Source organism: Vespula vulgaris, chromosome 5, assembly GCF_905475345.1.
Source record: "Vespula vulgaris chromosome 5, iyVesVulg1.1, whole genome shotgun sequence".
NCBI classification, from domain to species: domain Eukaryota; kingdom Metazoa; phylum Arthropoda; class Insecta; order Hymenoptera; family Vespidae; genus Vespula; species Vespula vulgaris.
In genome coordinates, this window is record NC_066590.1 from 1,950,125 (window position 1) to 1,971,201 (window position 21,077).

Below are 21,077 nucleotides of genomic sequence, written 5' to 3' on the forward strand. Positions count from 1 at the left end.
ATATATCCAACGAATAATCACTTTTGTGCGCTTGTACGTGTGTATCGAAAAGATGAACGAGATTCTTGTATACATAAAAAATAAAAAAGAAAGAAATAGGAAGTGTGTGTATTCTTATCGTAGAATCTACGTTGCATTTATCGTTATCACAATTATCATTTTTACAGGTTCATAAAAATTATTGATATAGTACAGAGATCATCAATTTTCAATTTGCGATCTTCTACGATCTTCTTTAAGAATGATTTAAAAGACCCATAAGATCCACATCCGTTAAGAGATTTCGCATATTCTATTAAATATCTTTCGAATTTAAAATACATTATTATTTCTTTTTAATTAGCACGAAATTTACTACTACTTTCGACAAATAGTAATTTCTTTCTACGCGTGTCATAAAAAAGAAAAATGAAAAAAATAACAGATAACAGATTGACAGGAGGTTTAACATTTTGATCAGTAACATCGATGCGAGCAATTCGAGCAAAAAAAAAAAAAAGAAAAAGAAATAATTATTGTTTTTTTTCGGACGAATCAAATGTCATTCTTTTTTATAATTTCATTCAACTTAATCTTTTTTGGATTGCATATTGTGAATAGAAAAAAAAAGGATTTTTTCTTTGAACATATCTAGACGGTTAATAAATATTACAAGGTGAGAACGATTTTATCCGATATGTAGTACCGTGAAAATGCTTATGTTCGTTCGATAGTACCGGCCAGACGATATAAAGCCATGCTTTTGCCAATGTCGTAGCATAGACTTCGTACGAGAATCGTGGCCTTCGAACGAGAACTGAATTAAAGTTTAAGAGATCGCCGGATATTGGCACGGAACATCCGAGGACCATAAGAGGAAGAGGAGGAGGAGGAGGAGGAGGAAGTATTGGAGGAGGTGAAGGTTGATGGTGGTGTTGAGAAGCTGGGGACCCATCTCGAGAATCGACTGCGAATCTTTTTGAATCTAACCGATCAATTTCGATATAGAACATCGTCGTTCTATCTGTTAAAGTAATCCTTGATCGATCTTATTACGATAGCATCGATCGCCAATAAAAAGATGATTTACTTTAATATAACGATTTATGAAATATTTAACCGATCGTTTACATACCTATCGTTCGATGGATAAAATTTAATCTAATTGAAAACTACAAAATTATAATCAGGATATATTCTAATTATTTGTCTGTTACCTGATTACGCTAAGTATCCAATTATACGCGTTATTAATTATACCAACAAAAAAAAAAGAAAGGAAGAAAAAGAACAAAGAAGTAAGGGTAAAGTTTCTCACATACTTTAAAATATCAGATTAATATCTCTAGACAAACTTATATCAAAGAATATAAAAGGAGAATATGGAGAAAGTAGATTAAGGTATAATAAATAAATAATAGATAAATAATAAATAAATAAATAAATAAATAAATAAATAAATAAATAAATGAAAGGAAAAAAGAAAGAAGCGAGATATATAGATACGTATATACTAAAATATAGAAGAAAGATAACCGGAGGAAAGAAATTTTCACGGTGGATAGTTGAAAGGTGGCCGGATCGTGGCACGAAAGTGTTGAAAACAACGGAAACTAGACGACTTTCTTGTTGTCCTGACGCTATAACATCCCGCTAATTAGGCATTAGCGCAACAAACAAGCCCGTGAGATACCGTGTACCTTTCCCCACACCTAACTATCTCTTTCTCTTGCACCCTCTTCTCATGCAACCATAGAAACCATCCCAGTGACTTTCACGATAGCTTCCACCTACCGACGGAATGCTCAAGTTACAAATTAACTTGCAGAGATCATCCATTTCCAGCTCGGTGCACATTGGCTACCCTCCTTCACCTTTTCGCAAAGAGTGATCCAAAGGGATGCTCGAAAGAGAGGAAAAGAGAGAGAGAAAAAGAGAGAGAGAGAAGGAGGGAGAGGGAGAAAGGCAAGAGGGTTTCTAAGAATTCGTCATCTCATTACTTCGATGGTGTTAGAAATCGGCTCAAGGCGTGTCATTTATTTAACAAAGAAAATGCCAAAAAAATGTTTACTAATTTTCCTAAAAATAATAATGATGATAACAATAATAATAATAATAATAATAATAATAATAATAATAATAATAATAATAATAATAATAATAATAATAATAATAATAAAAATAATAATAATCTTCCAAAGAACATTTTTACATTTTACTCAAATATCATAGCATCTTTTTATCCCTACCTGTAAATGGTTAAATTTGAACGAAAAAAGTATAAAAAAAAAAAGGAAAAAATAAATAAAAAGAAAAAAAAATAAACAGAACTTTTTCGTTGGCAAAGATTAACGATCTTAATTAACTGTATTACTCTCCATCGAAGAAACGATATCTTAAGGAGAATTTTCACGATATTTTCACGCTCGAGAGCGTTGCTACACTCAAACTCGATGGTTCTCGCTCGCCTGCTTATTTTCTTACGAAATGGATAGCAAAATGAAGCCGTACGAACGACGAAGGAAGATCATTAGCACAGACGGTATTATTATCACCGTACTAAACGGACGATGGTCTTCCAATGAAATGACGAATCAACGAGACGCGTTTCGATTACGCAAGAAATCGGAAAGAAGAGTAACGAAGTCGAACCAATATGGCAGAGCATGAGCAATATGGCATCAGAAGCAGCAGTAGTAGCAATGGTATCCGGTCCCATGGTAACGCCGGTGAGAATCTCCGGGCAAACATAACGAAGAAAAACGAAGGAGAGAAAGATAGATAGATAGATAGATAGATAGATAGATAGATAGAAAGAGAGAGAGAGAGAGAGAGAGAGAGAGAGAAAGAGAGAGAAGAAAAAGTAGGAGGGTTGAATGTTACCAATTATGAGGAATTACGCTTGATCGGTTCTAGGATGTGAATTCGCGCCTTGTGCTTTTGCAGAGTCTCGATAAGGGCCTTTACGACCGACATCAGAAAGAAAGAAAAAAAGAGAGAGAGAGAGAGAGAGAGAGAGAGAGAGAGAGAGAGAGAAACTACGTCGAACTCGACGGGATATTTTTGAGATATTTTTCGAGTTTATTCCTTGCATCTGACAAATACATCAATTGCTTAAAGCAAGAGAAAGAGAGGGAGACTGAAAAAGAGAGAAAGAAATACGATATTTCTCTCTCTCTCTCTTTTTTTATAATTCTCTAAAGAATCGAAGATACAACTTTAGAAGATGATATTCTACGAGCGATAATTTGAAAAATCAAGCACTGTGTTAATACGTACGGACGTAATAAAAAAGAAAGAAAAAGAAAAAGGAAAGAAAGAAAAAAAGCGAAGATGTTTGTATAACTTGGTATTACGTTACACTTTATGCCGAATAGGCCAAGTAATTGAACGAGCTACGGCGTAGTAGAAAATAAGTACCGCGGATGATCCAATTTCGAAAAGTTTTCCGCGTTACAAGATTACTTTTCGAACTTCGGATTTTTCTGCTCTACGAAAAAAAGGATGAACGAGGAATTATCTGTTCTATGTAAAAATCCTAAGGATATTCTTTCTTTTCCCTGTGGAAAATAATTCCTGGCAAGCGAATAGAAAAGGAAGGACAAAGGGGAAAAAAATGAAAGAAAAAAAAATACAAGAAAATAAAAAAAAAAAAGAAAGAAAACGAAGAGGGAGAAAAAAGAAAGAAAGAAAAAAAATGAAAAATATTACGCTCCGCGTATCGATATATACTTTCTCTCTCTCTCTCTCTCTTTTTCTATATACATATATATAAATGTGTGTGTGTAAAAATGTGTACGTATATATAAGAATACATACAGAGAAAAATATGTATCAACGAGCACAAAAATGGTCGTTCGATCGCAACTCTGTCGTTAAGAGCCTCGCTCGCCTTTCTACGAAGAGATTCTTACGGAAGGATGCTTCGATCGTTCGGGGTGTGACGATGCCCTGGCAACCGAACGAGTTTTCCTACGGCTACGGTCGAATCTTAGGAGGGTTAAAAGTAAGTCAGAGGAGAGAAAAATAAATAAACAGGAAAAAGGGAAGAGCGAGCTTGAGAGAGTGATAGAGAGAAAGAGAGAGAGAGAGAGAGAGAGAAGAAAAAAAATCCAATGCTATATCTTTCTCTTTCTTTCTCTCTCTTTTCTCTTACGCTTGCTATATTCTCTCTTTCGTGCACAACGACGTTCATCGACTTCTCTCTCTCTCTCTCTCTCTCTCTCTCTCTGCAATCACCCCTCTGTGATTAACCTCCATTACCGCTGTTTTCTGTCGCTCTACCTTCTCCACCACCACCACCACTACTATTCCTCTCCAACCCTCCGCAAACCCCTTACCATCACGCTTCAATTTAAGACTCTATCTCTCTTCCTCTCTTTTTCTCTTTTTTTTCTTTCTCTGTCTTTCTTTCTTTCTATCTATCTATCTATCTATCTATCTATCTATCTATCTATCTATCTATCTATCTATTTCTCTCTTTCGCTTTTATTTCCACTAGTAACACTATCCTATGCTATCGCTATGAGAAAGAGATAAAGTCGGCCGTTTCCTTCCTTCCTTCCTTCCTTCCTTCCTTCCTTCCGCTTCTTCTCTACGAAACGGAAGGAATCAGCTCGATGATAGTTTATTATTCTTTTAATGGAGAACAACGACATCCGACGAGTGAAAAGAAAAAGGAATAAAACAGAAAAAGAGAAAGAGAGAGGGAGAGTGAGAGAGTGAGAGAGAGAGAGAGAGAGAGAGAGAGAAGAGACGTGGGAAGGGTGAAAAGGAGAAAGATTTTCACGCGCACCTGATTATTATGAGCTTTCCTTTAAAGATGTTCTTACTATCGGGGATCGTTAGTATTCGATATTCCATCGGAACAAGTCAAAGGTAAACGAGATAATTAGGATTATGCTGTATAATTGATGGAACGTCCATCTTTTTTCTTTCCTTCCTCTTTGTACAAATACTCTCTCTCTCTCTCTCTGTTTTTCTTTCTCTCCCTATCTCTATTTCTTCCCTTACAAAATTTTAATTATTATCGCCAAGCATTCATTCGCCGTTTAATCACCTATCTTGCTTTAAATATAAATCCTTCGTCCATTCCTACGTAATTTCGCATTTTTTTATGATAGACGATATTTTCGTTGATAAGAGGTTTATATATTTCTCTTTCTAGAGTAAAAAAAGAGAAAGAAAGGAGAAAAACATTGAAACATATGAAGAAGGATAACGAATAACGACTGAAAGTCCCATGCCACGATTACATCGCGAAAGCTTAATCGCATTTTATTAATTATCAGAACAATTAATCGTAATTCGTTGTTAGATATACATAACTATCTTACGTTAAGCTCTTTAAATCGATGAATCGTCATACATTATAAAGGACCTCTCCTCTGAAAACACGTTGAGTTAGAATCCGGAAACAAAGTTTCAATAAGATATACATATATTTATATATACTGAATGCAAACATACACACACACATATATATATATACATACATGTGTGTGTGTATATATTATATAACTCGATATAACGATATAGACACGCATATTGAGAACCGTATCGAAATAGCAATGCAATTAGCGACGGATCTTGTCCTCTATCTTATCCTTCTACTCTCGTGAAGTACTCAGAATCACTTCTCGAAGTGAAGAGAAGGCGAGCACTCGGTGCACTGTTATGGAACGACCACATTATTAGACCTTACCTACTGACGTTATTAATACGCTCGCTTGGCTTTCAAACGTTCTCTCTCTCTCTCTCTCTCTCTCTCTCTCTCTCTCTCTCTCTCTCTCTCTCTCTCTCTCTCTCTCTCTCTCTGTCTCTTCTCTCTGTCTATCTCTCTCCGTATCTCTATACATCTACGACGATAGGACGAGGACGATGAGCATCGTACGATTTCTGTTGCATTCTGTAAGCGCGTCAGTATTGCACAAATCAACATCTTAGATTTGCAGATAGCTGTTTCCTATCTCACAATTATCTTACGTAAATACGTAGATATCGTAATTAGTAGACCCTTTTAGGAATACGAGTTACGAGTGGCTTCCTTAATAGATACGATGATCTTAGCGATTAGGTTAAGAATGTAAGAAATTTTATAAATTAGTGACCGCGAGAGAGCAAGGATAGAAAACAAAGACACGATACATTTCCAACTCTCGTTATAGTGTATCCTATAGAATTAATTAATTGTGTGAATATCTATAAAGGGAAGAAATAATACACGAATTTGTATCTTCTTTTTCTCTTCTTTTAAACATTAAAAAACGATCGTGTAACGAGAAGTAGAGAAGAATCGATTAAAAAAAAAAAAAGAAGAGGAGAAAAGAAAAGAAAAGAAAAAACAAAGAAGAAGATACTCGTATATCACTTATAAAAAAAAAAAAAAAGAAAAAAAGAGGAACAATAAAAAGCAGAAATTCATACGTCCAATCGTAAGGGGGTAAGAAATTCTGACAACGAATCTCCCATCCGAGGATCGACTTTCGTTTAGGCCATACATACGAAACTCGAGAATAGAAAAGGTCTCTTCTTTCCCATACTACGTTTTCCAGTCTACGGTAGACGCCGGTCGTCGCCATTACTATGCAAATAGATTCGGAGTGACACGACGAGAATGGGCTACACCCTCGTGCACCTAACTGGCGCCCGTCAGAACACCGTTTAATAGTGTAGTTTCGCCTGCACATGCCGCTGCACTCCGACTCGCTTCAACCCTCCTCGTAGCCACGAGTCTCTCTCCAATAGGGGTAATGAAATTGTCCATGCGCGAGTCGGAACTCTGTGCAACTTGTATGCGTATACCTTCTATGTATACGTGTAAGAGAAAGAGAGAAAGAGAGAGAGAGAGAGAGAGAAAGAGAGAGATAGAAATATAAAGAGAAAGAGAGAGACAGAGACAGAGACAGAGAGAATCATAGGAAGGAGGGTGTTACTACCAGGGATGGCCGTAGTTTGTTCTGCGATCGAGCGAATACATTGTGTTGCGTGCCTTTTACGTGCCGAAACAGATTCGCGAGGATTTGCTTCAGTGTTTCAGAAACACGAATAAGTATACCATCTATCTCTGTGACTATACGTCGAGGTTTTATACTGTTAAAACATTTAACGTCAAACATTTAAACGATTACAATCTGTGATTTAAATAACTTATTATTGCTCTAAAATATCGACATAAGCATCTTTTTTTTTTCTTTTCCTATCCTTTCGCTTTTCTTTTTTCTTTTCTTTCATTTCTTTCTTCCTTTTCTTTCTTTTCTTCTCTTTTTTCTTTTTTTTTTTTTTTTGGTATATCCCGAAGAATAAACTCGAATAAAAATTAATTTCGAAAAGTAACGAACGATTCTACGATTATTCTCTTCCTCCCACGACATTTATTTTATAAAACGCAGATATTTTTAATTAATAACGTGAAAAAAAGGGTTAATGATCTCCTTTAGAGAGAAGGGGGAAAGGGAGAAAGAGGGGGAGAGTGGCGAAAGTCTCGCTCGTTAATCGTCCGTGTATACATATACATATACATATACATATACATATACATATATATATACATCTACATATATACATATATATATATATATATATATATATATATATAGAGAGAGAGAGAGAGAGAAATAAAAAGGGAAAAAATAGAGGGCAACGACCACGCGCAGCGTTATGTTGTAAAAAAAAAGAAAGGGGAGGTCTGAATATTTTTGTAAAAAATTTACCGTCTAATCTAACGCGCACCAAGCGCCCACCTTATATTTACCTTCGCAACCCTTATATATTCGAAGTTAAAGCACCGTGGGATCTATACTCATTTTATAAGGTCTCTGCGACGAGACAAACTCTATCATTCGCCCCGATAAGATATCGCGACACGAGGATCGCTATCATCCTCCTTTATTCTCATTAGTTCTTCATTATACACTGGAACTTAGCCAGTTACGGATGCACACACACACACGCGCGCGCGCGCGCACACACACAAAATATTCATTCGTTATTTTACATTTATCGTGGACGATAATACGAAGAATTCTGAATAAACAAACGGATCTCACTAATCTTTATCTTTTCTATTTTTTTTTTTTTATTTTATTTGTTTTATCTGTTTTATCTTCCTCTCCCTTCTTCCTTTCTCAGAAAATGGGATGAACTATGATCTCGAGGATCAATGCGATGACTTCTGCGCGATTTTTCTTAATAATTATCACTGATTATTTTATCTCTCTTTCTCTTTCGTTCTTTCCCTTACTAGCATTATCTCTGACTCACTAAACACGATAAATTAATTTTATATGCGCATAATTCGAACAGATCTGAGAAGGATGATGGATCTTTCGTAACACGGTTCAAGAAAATTACTCGAAACGGTTGAAACGTAAGACGCTAAGCTAAATGCTCGATCGTCGATTAGGAAGCACAGCTTGGTCGCATTAAATTGCGATTAACAACGTCCAGCAAAGATGTCGAGAGGATAATAAAGGGGGAAAGAGAAAAGAAAGAAAAGAAAAAAAAAAGAAGAGACATAAAAAGACAGAAGAAGAGAAAGAGAAAGAGAAAGAGAAAGAGAAAGAGAGAGAGAGAGAGAGAGAGAAGAAAAGAAAAGAAAAAAGATAAAAAAAAAAGAGAGAAGGAATAACTCAACACATCAGCTGTTGTGCGAGAAGCTCGCGTTCTCCTTTAGAACTTTTCCTTCATATTCGCTTGTTACCGATCAATTTACGTCGGGCGAGAGGAAAAACGTGAGTGGAACGGTCTCAAAGGAACCGACGCTTCGTAATTGGGAATTTTCTTCTTCGGCAAAAGCCATCCTGAAAAGTCCAAAGAAGAATCTTCGAATATCAAAGGAAAATCCGAAGTATTCCATTCGCGACTCCTACTTCGCGAAAGATTCGGGAAACGACGTATGTACTTACGAGAATGAGGGATTCTTCTTCCCCGACACGAAGAAACGAGAAGGGTATTACGAGAGAAATCAATTTTCGCTGACTTGTTTCGCGACAGCCCCGCGATTTGTGTGTGTGTGTGTGTGCTATGAATATATAGTATAGTATATGACGTAATATGTCCAATCTTCTCGATATTCTCAATTTTTCTATCTTATAAATAAAATTATAATATATATATATATATATATATTTACTAGAAAACATATATATATATATATAAATTACACACACAGACACATACACAGACACTACATATTCTTTACGTATCATAAAACTACAAGACGAGGAACTTTTTTTTACAATCTAAACGAAAAGATTAGCCCCGAAAAGTTGCGAAAAAGAGTAATTGAAAATTTTTTTTAAATCACCTAGAAAACTTTTATAACTCACCTACAACAAACTTTTGCCCTATCTCCTTTACAAAAAGAAAGAAAAGAGATATATTATAATAATAATATTCGATTAATACGAAGGAGAATTATATCGATGGTAAATTTTTAACCAAACGAGAAAGAAAAAGGAAAAAAAGGCAAAAGAAAAAGGTAAAAGAAAAACAGAAAAAAATAAGGATAAGTGTATTCATAAGAGAATAAAGAAGTACACATATCTACGTCGGTACTTTTGAAAATAATTTTCGCTAATAGAATTAAAAAAAATAAAGAGAGAGAGAGAGAGAGAGAGAGAAAAGAGAGAAAAGAGAGAAAAGAGAAGAGAGAGGGTCGTCAAGCGCTTCGGAAAAAGCATTTTTCTATGCACGGTTGACAGGCTGCTTAGTATTCCCGTCTGTATGCACGGAGTCAAGACAATTAATTATGTCCCCTTAATTATCTTACGGGGACTAATTTTCTATCCGCTGTTTACGATTAATCATGCGCCTTGTCGTGCGGCAAATACCGTATGGATGGACCACGAAAGCTCGAATGTATATTCGTTTCTCTGCGAAACGACGACACCACACGGCTGAAACGCGTCCCGCTACTCTTTCTAATAACATTAATCACCCCTCTCTCTTTCTACGTGTCTTTGAATTTATCAAAAACTCCTTCCTCAAGATTAAAATTACGATAAAAGAAGAAACAAGGAAATTGTGGACGATCGTTCTCTCTCTCTCTTTTTCTTTCGTTTTATTTTTATTCCTTCATTTTTCTCTCTCTCTCTCTCTCTTCTCTCAAAAAAAAAAGAATCGTAATCCCAATTATTATCAAGAATCTAACGACCGTAGTCATAGATTGGTTATCTACCTACTTACATACATGGATGTTTAAAGAAATTCATTCGTTTTAATTAAATTTCATCCGAATATCAATATTTTATTCTAATAACTAAGAAAAAATATATATTAAAATATATACTAAATATAAAGATAACTAATAAAAAAAAAAAAAGAAAAAGAAAAAGAAGAAAAGAAAAAATGAAAGAGAGAGAAAAAAAGAGAAAGGGAGGAGAAAAAAATACCGGGTAGCTCGAAATCGAACGTTCTTACACCCTGTCGTGAGAACATTGGTTCTAACTTACCTAAATAATAAAAGGGAAAAGAGAGAAAAAAAAGCAAGAGAGAAAAGAGAGAGAGAGAGAGAGAGAGAGAGAGAGAGAGAAAGAGAGAAGGAGAGAGAAAAGGAAAGCATTGACCGATCGTATATAGACGGAACGCGAAAGGACGATTCGTGGAAAATGAAGTCTCTTTCGTCCGTCGGTGCCGGAGCCAGACTTCTGTTCGCCTTGGCGCCAGTCTGACGCTCCTTCGCTTTTAACACCCCACCTCCTTCAGCTTTCCCTCTTTACCTCCTCTTCTACAGCCTCCTAGATACCACCGAGATACCCGAGACGAGCGTGACACCCTGATTAAAACGCCAACTCTGAGGGGTATCGAGCTCCTAGGGTTCGCACTTTCCTTTTTTGTCCTCCACCTCCGCATCTCACTCTCTCTCTCTCTCTCTCTTTTTCTCCCTCTTTCTATCTCTCTCTCTCTCTCTCCCTCTCTCGCACACCTTCGCAATACTCTGTACGCGCCAAGTCCGGCTGAGGAAAGTAAATATGAGAAAGCGGACGAAGGACGGACGAACTAATTACACTTTTCCGAGAGGCGACCTTCCTCTCTCTCTCTCTCTCTCTCTCTCTCTCTCTCTCTCTCTCTCTCTCTCTCTCTCTCTTTCTACAGCTTCACTATACTTCTCTCTACTTCCTTCTCTCGCTTCGACGATGAGAAACATATTTTGAAGTAGCTAACAGAGGGGTAGCTAGAAATTCACGATTACTTTCTCGTACTCCCTTTTACCAACTTTTTCGTTACGATCCTAATCGATTTTTTCGTAGCTCGGTTAGTATAGGAAATTGTACGAATATCGTATACCGCGATAATACACGTAGAGTAAATGACAGAGATAGAATGAAAGAGAGATAGTAGATAGAAGAGTGGTAGTAGTGATGATAGTGGTGGTGGTGGTGGTGGCGGGGTTGGGAACAAGGGCGGGAACGGACGAGTCGAGCTCTTGGCAAGAAGGGATAATTCGAGAACATCGGCCCCGCCTGATGCGAAACACCGACGTGATGTGTTCCACGGATCGCGTTATACGGGTATAGCTGATGTTTGCACTGTAATTTTCCACCTAACTCGGTACCCCGCTCGGCAAGCGTGCATTGCCGCCTGCGATCTCCCTTCTTCACCCTTCCTCCACCCACTACCACCACATTCTCCTCCTTGTCCTACGGTCATAATGCTGAAATAACACCCCTGGCCTGCCAACACAACCCTCGCTCGCGTTCACGAGACTGTCCTACTGTTACCCCACTACAACACGGATGATACCATATATTTCAACTACCAATACCTACGCACACTTGCCCGTAGACACCGCGACTCGCTTTATTTATATAATTGCTCAATAGCCTCAATTACGGACCTTATTCAATCATAATCATCCCCCGATGTTATTTGCGGACAAGCCCAGCTGATTGTAAGCACTCCGGCGCGCCACTTGTTACGGGCCGTCGACGCGTGACGTCGCCGTCGCCAATCTCGTCGACGTCGTCCTCGTTGTCGTCGTCGTCGACGTCGACGTCGTCGTCTTTCTCTCCTTCTCGTTACGCACCAACGATCCTCCTCTATCTCTCTTTCTCATTCCGCGAAACGGTTCTCGCTTTTAAGAAATACAAGATATCCTTCCCAATCACGGCTTTTTAACACTCGCTTATTCTCTAATGATTTAAACCTTGAAACGGTATGATATATATTTATACGAACCTTATTTCCAAATAATTAAACGAAAACATTCGAGAATGCAAGAATAAGGAAATCTGCAAATTTACTTGTTAAATAAGGAATGTGTGTTTATATGGACAAAGAAAGAGTGGATCTGTTGTAACTGTGTTGATCTGATGATCTCATATGTATTAGTGGAAAGAAGAGGAAAATGAGAGGGGTGAAAAGAGGTTTTGGAAAAAGAAAGATTATATATATATATATATATATATATATATATATATATATATATATATAGAAAGAGAGAGAAAGAGAGAGAGAAAGACACGTGTCTCCTAATACCCAGCTCTACGTTAGTCAGCCAAGCGGAATACCGAAGGGCGAGTTGGCCCTTCGTCGGCTGAAATGGTAGCAAACGTGCGTTATCTGGCTGCTAGAAAGGAGCCAGGACTACGTTAAGGATCTAAAGTAAAGTGCACACCTCCCTTCCCGTTCACCTTTCCTATCTAAACCCACTGACACCTAAAACCACTGGTGTTTCTCGTCGTCCCTGTCTACGTCGTCTACGTCATCGTCGTTCCTTGGTCTTCTCTGCCATCTTTGACGACCTTCGAACTCAGTTCTATGTCGAGCTGACACGTTCTACCAACGACGACATAACCGCAGGCGTCCAGAAAAATACCGCTGACTCAACTCCGCCATTTTCTTGATCTTTTATCATGAAAAATTGTACGTTCTTTCCAATACGAACACGAGTAATAATTCGCTAATAATAATTATATTTGTTGTACGGATATAAATGAAAGAGAGAGAGAGAGAGAGAAGAAGAAAAAGCAAACAAATATTCGCGATATGAGATTAATTACGAACCTCTATAATCGTATACATATGTACATACGTGTGCGATTGAAAAGGATTAATGCTACTTCCTATATAAATCGAATACGATTTGGTTCGTAAGAAAATACCCTATATATATATGTATAAAAATATCGATATTTTATATATATATATATATATATATATATATATATATATAAGCAGTATAATTTTTCGTAAGATTAACTCTCTCTAAATATTTTCCTAGCCGACTGCAACTTACGATAACAATCCAAACACAATGGTATTAGTAATGCGAAGCCATTTGCATCCCCTTTTCCATCCCTACTCTTTCACCCCCTTCTTCTATCTATCTATTATATCCACGATCGATCATATTTTCTTTCGAGTGTACGAGACAACGAAACACTCGTTCGACAACGTTTCACGTTAGTTTCATTCGAAAACAAACTTTCGAGAAAATAATGTTGTTGATGATGATGATGATGATGATGATGATGATAATCATGATGATAACGACGGAAGCGAACTCTACTTCTTTTCGAAGGTAAATTTAAAATGTCTACGAAACGATAAAGCCGCAATGTCTGTTCCTCCCTTCGCTTCATTACCCACAATTCACTGTTTGTTAACCAGGCCTCGATCGATCACTCGCACTCTCTCTATCTCTCTCTCTCTTTCTCTCTCTCTTTCTCTCTTTCTGCCATCTCTCCATCACATTTCGGACACATACGAATTATATATATATATATATATATATATATATATATATATATTCGATTCAATTACAGATCAAAATCTTTTTATTATTGACGACAACTATCACGAGAACAACAACGATACGATACGATAAAACGGATTAGTTTCGATATTAAAGAATTTAAATATCTACTTTTTCTATCCCTACAAATATATTTTATCTATATCCAATAGATAATTCATTATCTATTTAAAAACTCTCTTTATTATCTCAAAATATCGTCTATGAACATCATATTGCGTGTATGTTCGAAAGAAAAAAGAAACGAAAAGGAAAACGAAAACAAAAACAAAAACAAAAATCCAAGGGACGCAAGTACGTAACTTCTAAGCCCCATGAACGTATCGTCAAAGCACTTCTCTAATTGTTTTCAATGACGCACGCAGGGCCATTCAAGCGTATGTAGTGAGTATACACGTATGTATGTATCTCCATGTATGTATGTACGTACGTACGTACGTACGTACGTACGTATGTATGTATGTATGTATGTATGTATATATGTATGTATGTACATATGTGCGTAAAGTGTGGATAGCGACCCTTTTAAATCGTCGAACAAATGGATGAAACTCTTACCACGGTTGAGGTTTTAACCTGTCGAGCCTGTAGAAGCAATTGCTTGATTGCGTTTATCCTCGGCCGTTTCGAAGAAATAAAATCGTATCGCGGAGTCTGTTCGTTCTTTCTCTTTCTCTCTTTCTCTCTTTCCTCCTCTTTTTCTTTCTCTCTATCTCTCTCTTTCTCTCTCGTACTCATAGACCACCTTAAAAGAGCCCTTTTAACGTTCCCTCGTTGATTCTCACGATACGGAATGAAGTAGAAACTTTAGTTAAGACAAAAATCTAAAAGAATAGAACGCAAAGAAACTCTATGAACCTAAAACAGAAGAGAGAGAGAGAGAGAGAGAGAGAGAGAGAGACATGTGCATGTAAAAAATGTAATACAAATATTCGAGCTTTTCTCCCCTTCTTCTTCCTTTTTTTTTCTTCTCTTTTCGTATTCTTTTTAGACCGAGTAGAATGTTCAAGAGAATGAGTCCGACTATATATCGTGAATTATAATAGAATACTTAATAACGTCAACTTACGTTCAAAAGAAAAATATTGTAATATTTATGTCGCTCAACTGCGCGCGTGCAATTGCATAAGAAACAAAAAGTACAAGGAAGGGAGGAAAAGACGGAGAAAAACAAAAAAAAAGAAAAGAAAAAAGGAAACAGAAGGGAAAAAAATGTTGAACAAAACGAAACAAAACCAAACAATTTATGGAATTAATTAACTAAAATAGGATGGTCCTGTTAATGGAAAGTGAAATGCACAAGTAAGCATGTAGCTTGGATGCAACGAGAAAGAGAGAAAAGAGGTAATTAAACGTAAACATTGCAGTGGACGCATGCATCCATTCCGTGAAAACGTCACGGTTCGTTCGTTCTCGATCTCATCGTGCGAACTCGAGGTTATCGAAGTTATTAAAGTTGAGAATAAGTACGAAAAAAAAAAAAAAAATTGAAAATGCATTAAAATAGTATGGGATTCGCACGTTAACGTGAAAAATAATATACAGATTTTCTGTATACATACTCTTTCTTTTTTCTCATTCTTTTTTCCTATCTCTTTCTATCTATCTTTCTATCTCTATCTCTCTCTCTCTCTCTCTCTCTCTCTCTCTCTCTCTCTCTCTCTCTCTCTCTCTCTCTCTCTCTCCTTATGCCATTCACAAAGAAAGGTTCGACACTTCAGGTTGAATGATTGACACTTCTACTCGTTATCCTACTCCCGTTGAAACACGCGCGCTAAAATAAAGATTAAACCTCGTATAATTCGAAATATTTGGATAATACGCCTTAAAGAAGGTGTGACGATGCAGAGAGGGGTGGTGGGACGACAAGTAGAAGAAGAAGAAAAAGGAGGAGGAAGAGACTGCTAATAAAGAGATTCGAATTAAAATAGAATTATTCTTTCGCGTTATTTCTTGTTCGAAGGGTTGATTTCTTTTTCTTTTTCCTTAACTCGCGGATAGTTTTATCCGTAAGATCATTTTCATAGTAGTAGATAGTCGTAAAAAAGTAAATCGTAAAATAGACAATGAACTTCTTCGAATGATTTCTTTCGAAGATTGCTAAACTAGAAAACGAAGAAAAAACAGAAAGGGAGAGAATGTATACGCGTGTATGTATGTATGTGCGAGAAAGAAAGAAAAAAGAAGAAGAAGAGAGGAGCGAACGTGAAAACTTCCTATTCCGTTTCCTATGAAACTAACATGAAAATACGTAAGTTAGGTTGAATGCTTGCGTGTATCAGGATAGAACGATCATCGAACTTTCAGTAGAAACTATCGTTTCCCTTCGAGCGATATCCATTCGCCTGCATAGCAAGTATCCTTTTTCCCTGTGTGCGAAAGCAAAGCCGGTGGTTATCCTTGGAGTACCATCTCGGTTTTACTTTTCAGATTGTCGATCGGTGCTGATACGTGAACAGGTAGGTAGATAGCCTAGAGGGTTTTACTCGAATTTGAAAAAGAAATAATGTATTTGATTTTATGTAAGAATTTAATATGTAGGTATTAATGATTGAGACAGATAGAATAAAATAGTAGAAACGAGAAGAAAAGAAAATATAAGATATATATATATATATTAAAAATCAACGCGAGAGACAGACAGAGATAGACAGACGGAGAGAGAAAGAGAGAGAAATAAAATATTCATAAAATACTTTCTAATTTTATATCAAACGATTGAGAACAATAATTTCAATGATTCGAGAACGATAGTTGCGTTAATCTCTTCGTTGTTCGTTCTGATCGTGAAGGGATTTAGATTATAAAGAGAGTGGGAGGGAGGGAGGAAGGGGGAGAGAGAAAGGGAGAATAGGAATACGGAGTTATCGGCTAAACCGCATGTAAACGGAAGTCGGTCTTCTAATTAAAACCGGATGACCCATGGAAACAGCCGGTCTGGTGGTATTCAACTGTGGTCTTCTACCTCTCTCTCTCTCTCTCTCTCTCTCTCTCTTGTTGAAGCAGACACTACCCAGTATTCAGCAAGAAAGCAAGATTATCGCGAACAGTGTGTGAATTAACTTATCGATAATACCAAATGTCTTTGCAATTTTCGACCATTCTTAATCGACGTTTTAAACTACGTTCTTTACACGTTTAACTACGACTTCGTTAATTACAACCAAACGAAATTTTATCAACGAACGAGTGAAATTAATCGACCCTCTGGTAAGTGTAAAAAAATGAAAAAATTTTATCCATTATTCCAACAACTAAATTCCAATGGAGTCACTATCATCTTAGAAACTTTCAACGATTCGGGTTAATACGATATCTAGATTAATCAATGATAAATAATAAGAAATATGTTTTACATAAATTGGATCTTAAAGTTCTCGAATTGATTTTAATAATCAATCGTCCAATTACTCTTTTCGTTTTTCAAGACTTCTCAGGTTAATTTTCTCTTTCAATCGAATTCGATCGACGCAGGAAAAATAAGGATTATCATTTTTTTGAGTTTTGTTAAAAAAAAAAGAAAAGAAAAAAGAGCATAAATTACAATACTGAAAAGTCTCGAGAAAGATTAATCGACGTTTTAAAAATCACATCACTTTTGGCTGAAGAAAAAAGAAAAAAGAAATTATAACAAAAAAAAAAGAAAAAGAAAATAATCACAAAATATTTATTAAACGTAAAAGGAAATGTAAATTTTTCATCGGTTCGTTCAACCAAAAGTCCATCTCGTTCGTTCTCATTCTATGGAGAAACATCAACGACCCGGTGAATGTTGTTTAATCGTCTTCTAACGTCTCTAATGTATCGTGCGATTGTAACGCTTTGTTCAAACGAGCAGAGTCGAGATAGAGAATAGCTATGAGAAGCAGAGATACTCCGGATCTCTCGATTCACACTCACGGTACATGGTAGGTATATCTAAAGTACATCGAGCGTAAAGTCCGAAACTGTCCTCTTCCCATCGAGCAGCCACCGAACGCTAAGTTATCGGAGCTACCTCCTCTTCGTGCAAGATCAATGATTTTCATTGGAATCACTGAATTTAAACGTATCGACGCGTTCACATTTCACGACAAAGAGAATCTTCGTAGAAACCAACGACATAAATTTTCGTTTAATTACAAACATAAAATATTAATATCTACGTTAATGTTAATCGAGAACGACACATAGTACGAAAGAAATTATTAACGTAAGTAAAAAAGAAAAAAAAAGAAGAAGAATATTAAGAGTATCTAATCAAAAACGAAAAAGAGAAGGAAGTAGGTATGTACAACAAGAAAAATTATAATATCTAAGAATGAGATAAACTTCGAAAATAACTATGAACGTTAAGTGAGAAAAAGAAGTGAAGAAAGAGTGACCGACATCAGAAAAAAAAGATGTAAAAAAAAAAAAGAAAAAAAAATATAAAAAAAAGAGAGAGAGAAAAGAAAAAAGAAAAAAGTAGGCATGTACAACGTACAACGAGAAAAATTATAATATCTACATACATACAAGTTCTTAATAATCTCTAATAAGAGTCTTCTCTCATCGCGAGACAAACCAAGAAACGTTTAACAAAGGAGCTAGAATAAGGACACTTTGATCATTTTGGTTTTAGCCTGTTCAAGAGCCGCAGAATATAATAGAGAGAAAGAGGAGGAGTAAGAGGAAGAGGAGGTGGAAGAAGAGAAAGAGGAAGAGGAACAAGGTAACCGAGTCTACGAACGCTCCAACGGCTTTCCGGGAAACAGTTTAATCCTTTTTAATTAAATGCTCCTTCGATCATCCTGCCTCTAACCCCCATGCTACTACGCACTATACTAACGCTGCTTTCTCTCTCTCTCTCTCTCTCTATCTCTCTCTATCTCTCTTTCTCTCTTTCTCTCTCTCTCTCTGTCTCTCTCTCTATCAGGTTTTTCCAGATCCTTTATCTCTTTTTCTTATCGTTCGGGAAACTTTCTTTTACCAACCATTTACGTTCTTAAAACCTTAACGGTTCACTTTCGTAACGTCGATTCGAGATTAAATATGTAAATATATAAACGTCGTACGATTTTACGAGCATATAGTTATAGGTAAAATATATATATATATACATATGTATATATCTATAGATGTCTCAAACGAAATAAATAGAACGATGGTAAAATAAACGATATATGAAAGATATTATTTACGAGTTAGAACCTTCGTAAGATACGATACGAGATATTTTACTTGATATTTACTTGATACTTGGACATATCCTCCCTCCTTTTCTTATTTTCTCTTATACATATATTTTATCTCTTTCCCTTACCTTAACCAATGTCTTTTCGTAATAGCTGTGTGACAACATATAGCATCGTACTGATCGGCGATCCAAACTATCAATATGATGTAAAATGCAGTGGTGGTGTCGTTAAAGAACTCCGACATTATGGCTTCCATACCTATAATAAAAAAAAACAAACTTATGTACATCTATCAATTATATATATATACATATACATTCGAATCACAAAAATCAAATTAAAATTATGTCGTCCTTTCGATCCTTTCTACGAACTTTACTAAAGTAAAAAAAGAAAATAAAACAAAACTCTTACGATGGTTTACGACTTCGTCTGATTGTCTCTCACAGAATAGAAGACGAAGAAGAAAAAAAGAAAAAGAAGGAAGTTCTCTTTCGTATACGAAAAGAATGAGAAAAAAGAATAGAAACGAAAGTGACTAATGATCCTATGCTGTTAAGTTTATAAGACTCGATGGCACCCTCTTCTTAACCATCCCTCCTCTCACTCTCACTCTCTCTCTCTCTCTCTCTCTATCTTTCTCTTTCTTTCTCTGTACTTCTTCCACTACAACAACAGGCTCTCTTCCGAATGAATGTGACCTTCGTTGTAATCAGAAACTTACACGTCTGTCCGTTCTCGATCGTTCATCTCTCCGAAACGTTGAATAAAATTAATCCTATTAACGCCATACGCACATCTATCCACGTAACTTTCAAATCGTATATTCCCGAATTCATTTAATTGAATGTTTTCATTAGAGAATTCTTTATGTTTGTTAACAGGCGTAACAATATTATACATTATCCAATCTTATTATAAAACAATTATAAATAGTTAAGATATGAATATACGTATTCATATGTTCGCTAAATATAAATTATACACCATACGATCATTCTTTAAGAAAGAGAAGAAAAAAGAAAAAAAAAGTAAATAAAAAAGAAAAGGAAAAATCGACAATTGCATTACAGAGAGTTACGAAAAAAAAATTCCATAAGATCAATTATTTTTTTCTTTCTCATTTTTCTTTTTTCTCTTTTTTTTTTTTAATATATAAATAACACAAAAGCAATCGACAATTACATTACAGAGAGTTAACAAAAATTCGTGAAGTAAATTATTTTATTTAATTAATTAATTGATTTAAAAAAAAAAAAGAGGAGGTGAAAAAAGAAACGGACGAAAGGAAAAAGCCATGTTATAATAATTTTATAAAATCAAAAGTTTAATAGTAAGGGAGGACCTTAATCATGACAAACTCGAAACAATTCGTGTACGAAACGTATAATCGATACTCTATCTCTCTCTCTCTCTCTCTCTCTCTCTCTCTCTCTCTCTCTCTCTCTCTCTCTCTCTCTCTCTCTCTCTCTCTCTCTCTCTCTCTCTCTCTCTCTCTCTCTATCTCTCAGTGTATATGCGTATGTGTATGTGTGTATGGCGATCGGCTGCTATCGAAGATTCGTTCGAGCGCGAGCTTGCGCTGCTATTAATCGAATAGTTTCCACGCAATTAAAAGTCCGACACATGGCTACCACGCGATTCGTTGTGTTTTCGCGATAAAATATTATACGCGAGCTTTCCGTTATGTGCGTTAAAACGAGACGATACATGACTCGATGGCGATGGCGGCGATGGCGATGGCGATGGTGATGGCGGCGGAAATGGAGGCGGAGGTGGAGGTGGAGATGGCGGAGGTGGTGGCCGCACGCGTATACTCGTTTTTACGTCCGTGCGAAAACGCACATCGAGCCACTCTTAAATCTCAACGTTGTTACACCGAGTCGATTACGATTCGTTGCAATTTAAATTATGAGATAACTGGCTCGATTACACTCTATTTCTATCTCTCTATCTATCTTTCTCTCTTTCTACCTCTACTTCTCTACCTCTATTTCAACGTGAATCCTATTTAACTTGTTAACTTTCTACAAATAATATTTGTTCGTATATTTTTAAAAAGTAAAAGAATAAATAAAGAAGGAAATTATATAACGTGAAAGTTGTACCACGACTAGACTACGATTACGATTCGTTGTAATTGATATTCTGAAAATTATTAATATTATTGCAATCAATCT

At 36.2% G+C, this 21,077-nt stretch overlaps 1 protein-coding gene across 4 annotated transcripts in view; it reads right to left on the reverse strand.

Moving 5' to 3' along the window:
• The window catches only part of LOC127064182 (membralin), a 56,625-nt gene that overhangs the window by 16,825 nt on the left and 18,723 nt on the right, over nt 1–21,077 (reverse strand). For all 4 annotated transcript variants that reach the window (XM_050994838.1, XM_050994837.1, XM_050994841.1 and 1 more), the window contains exon 10: nt 19,023–19,155. In XM_050994838.1, coding sequence (XP_050850795.1) covers nt 19,023–19,155 — 133 coding nt within the window. The remainder of the gene's footprint in view (nt 1–19,022; nt 19,156–21,077) is intronic.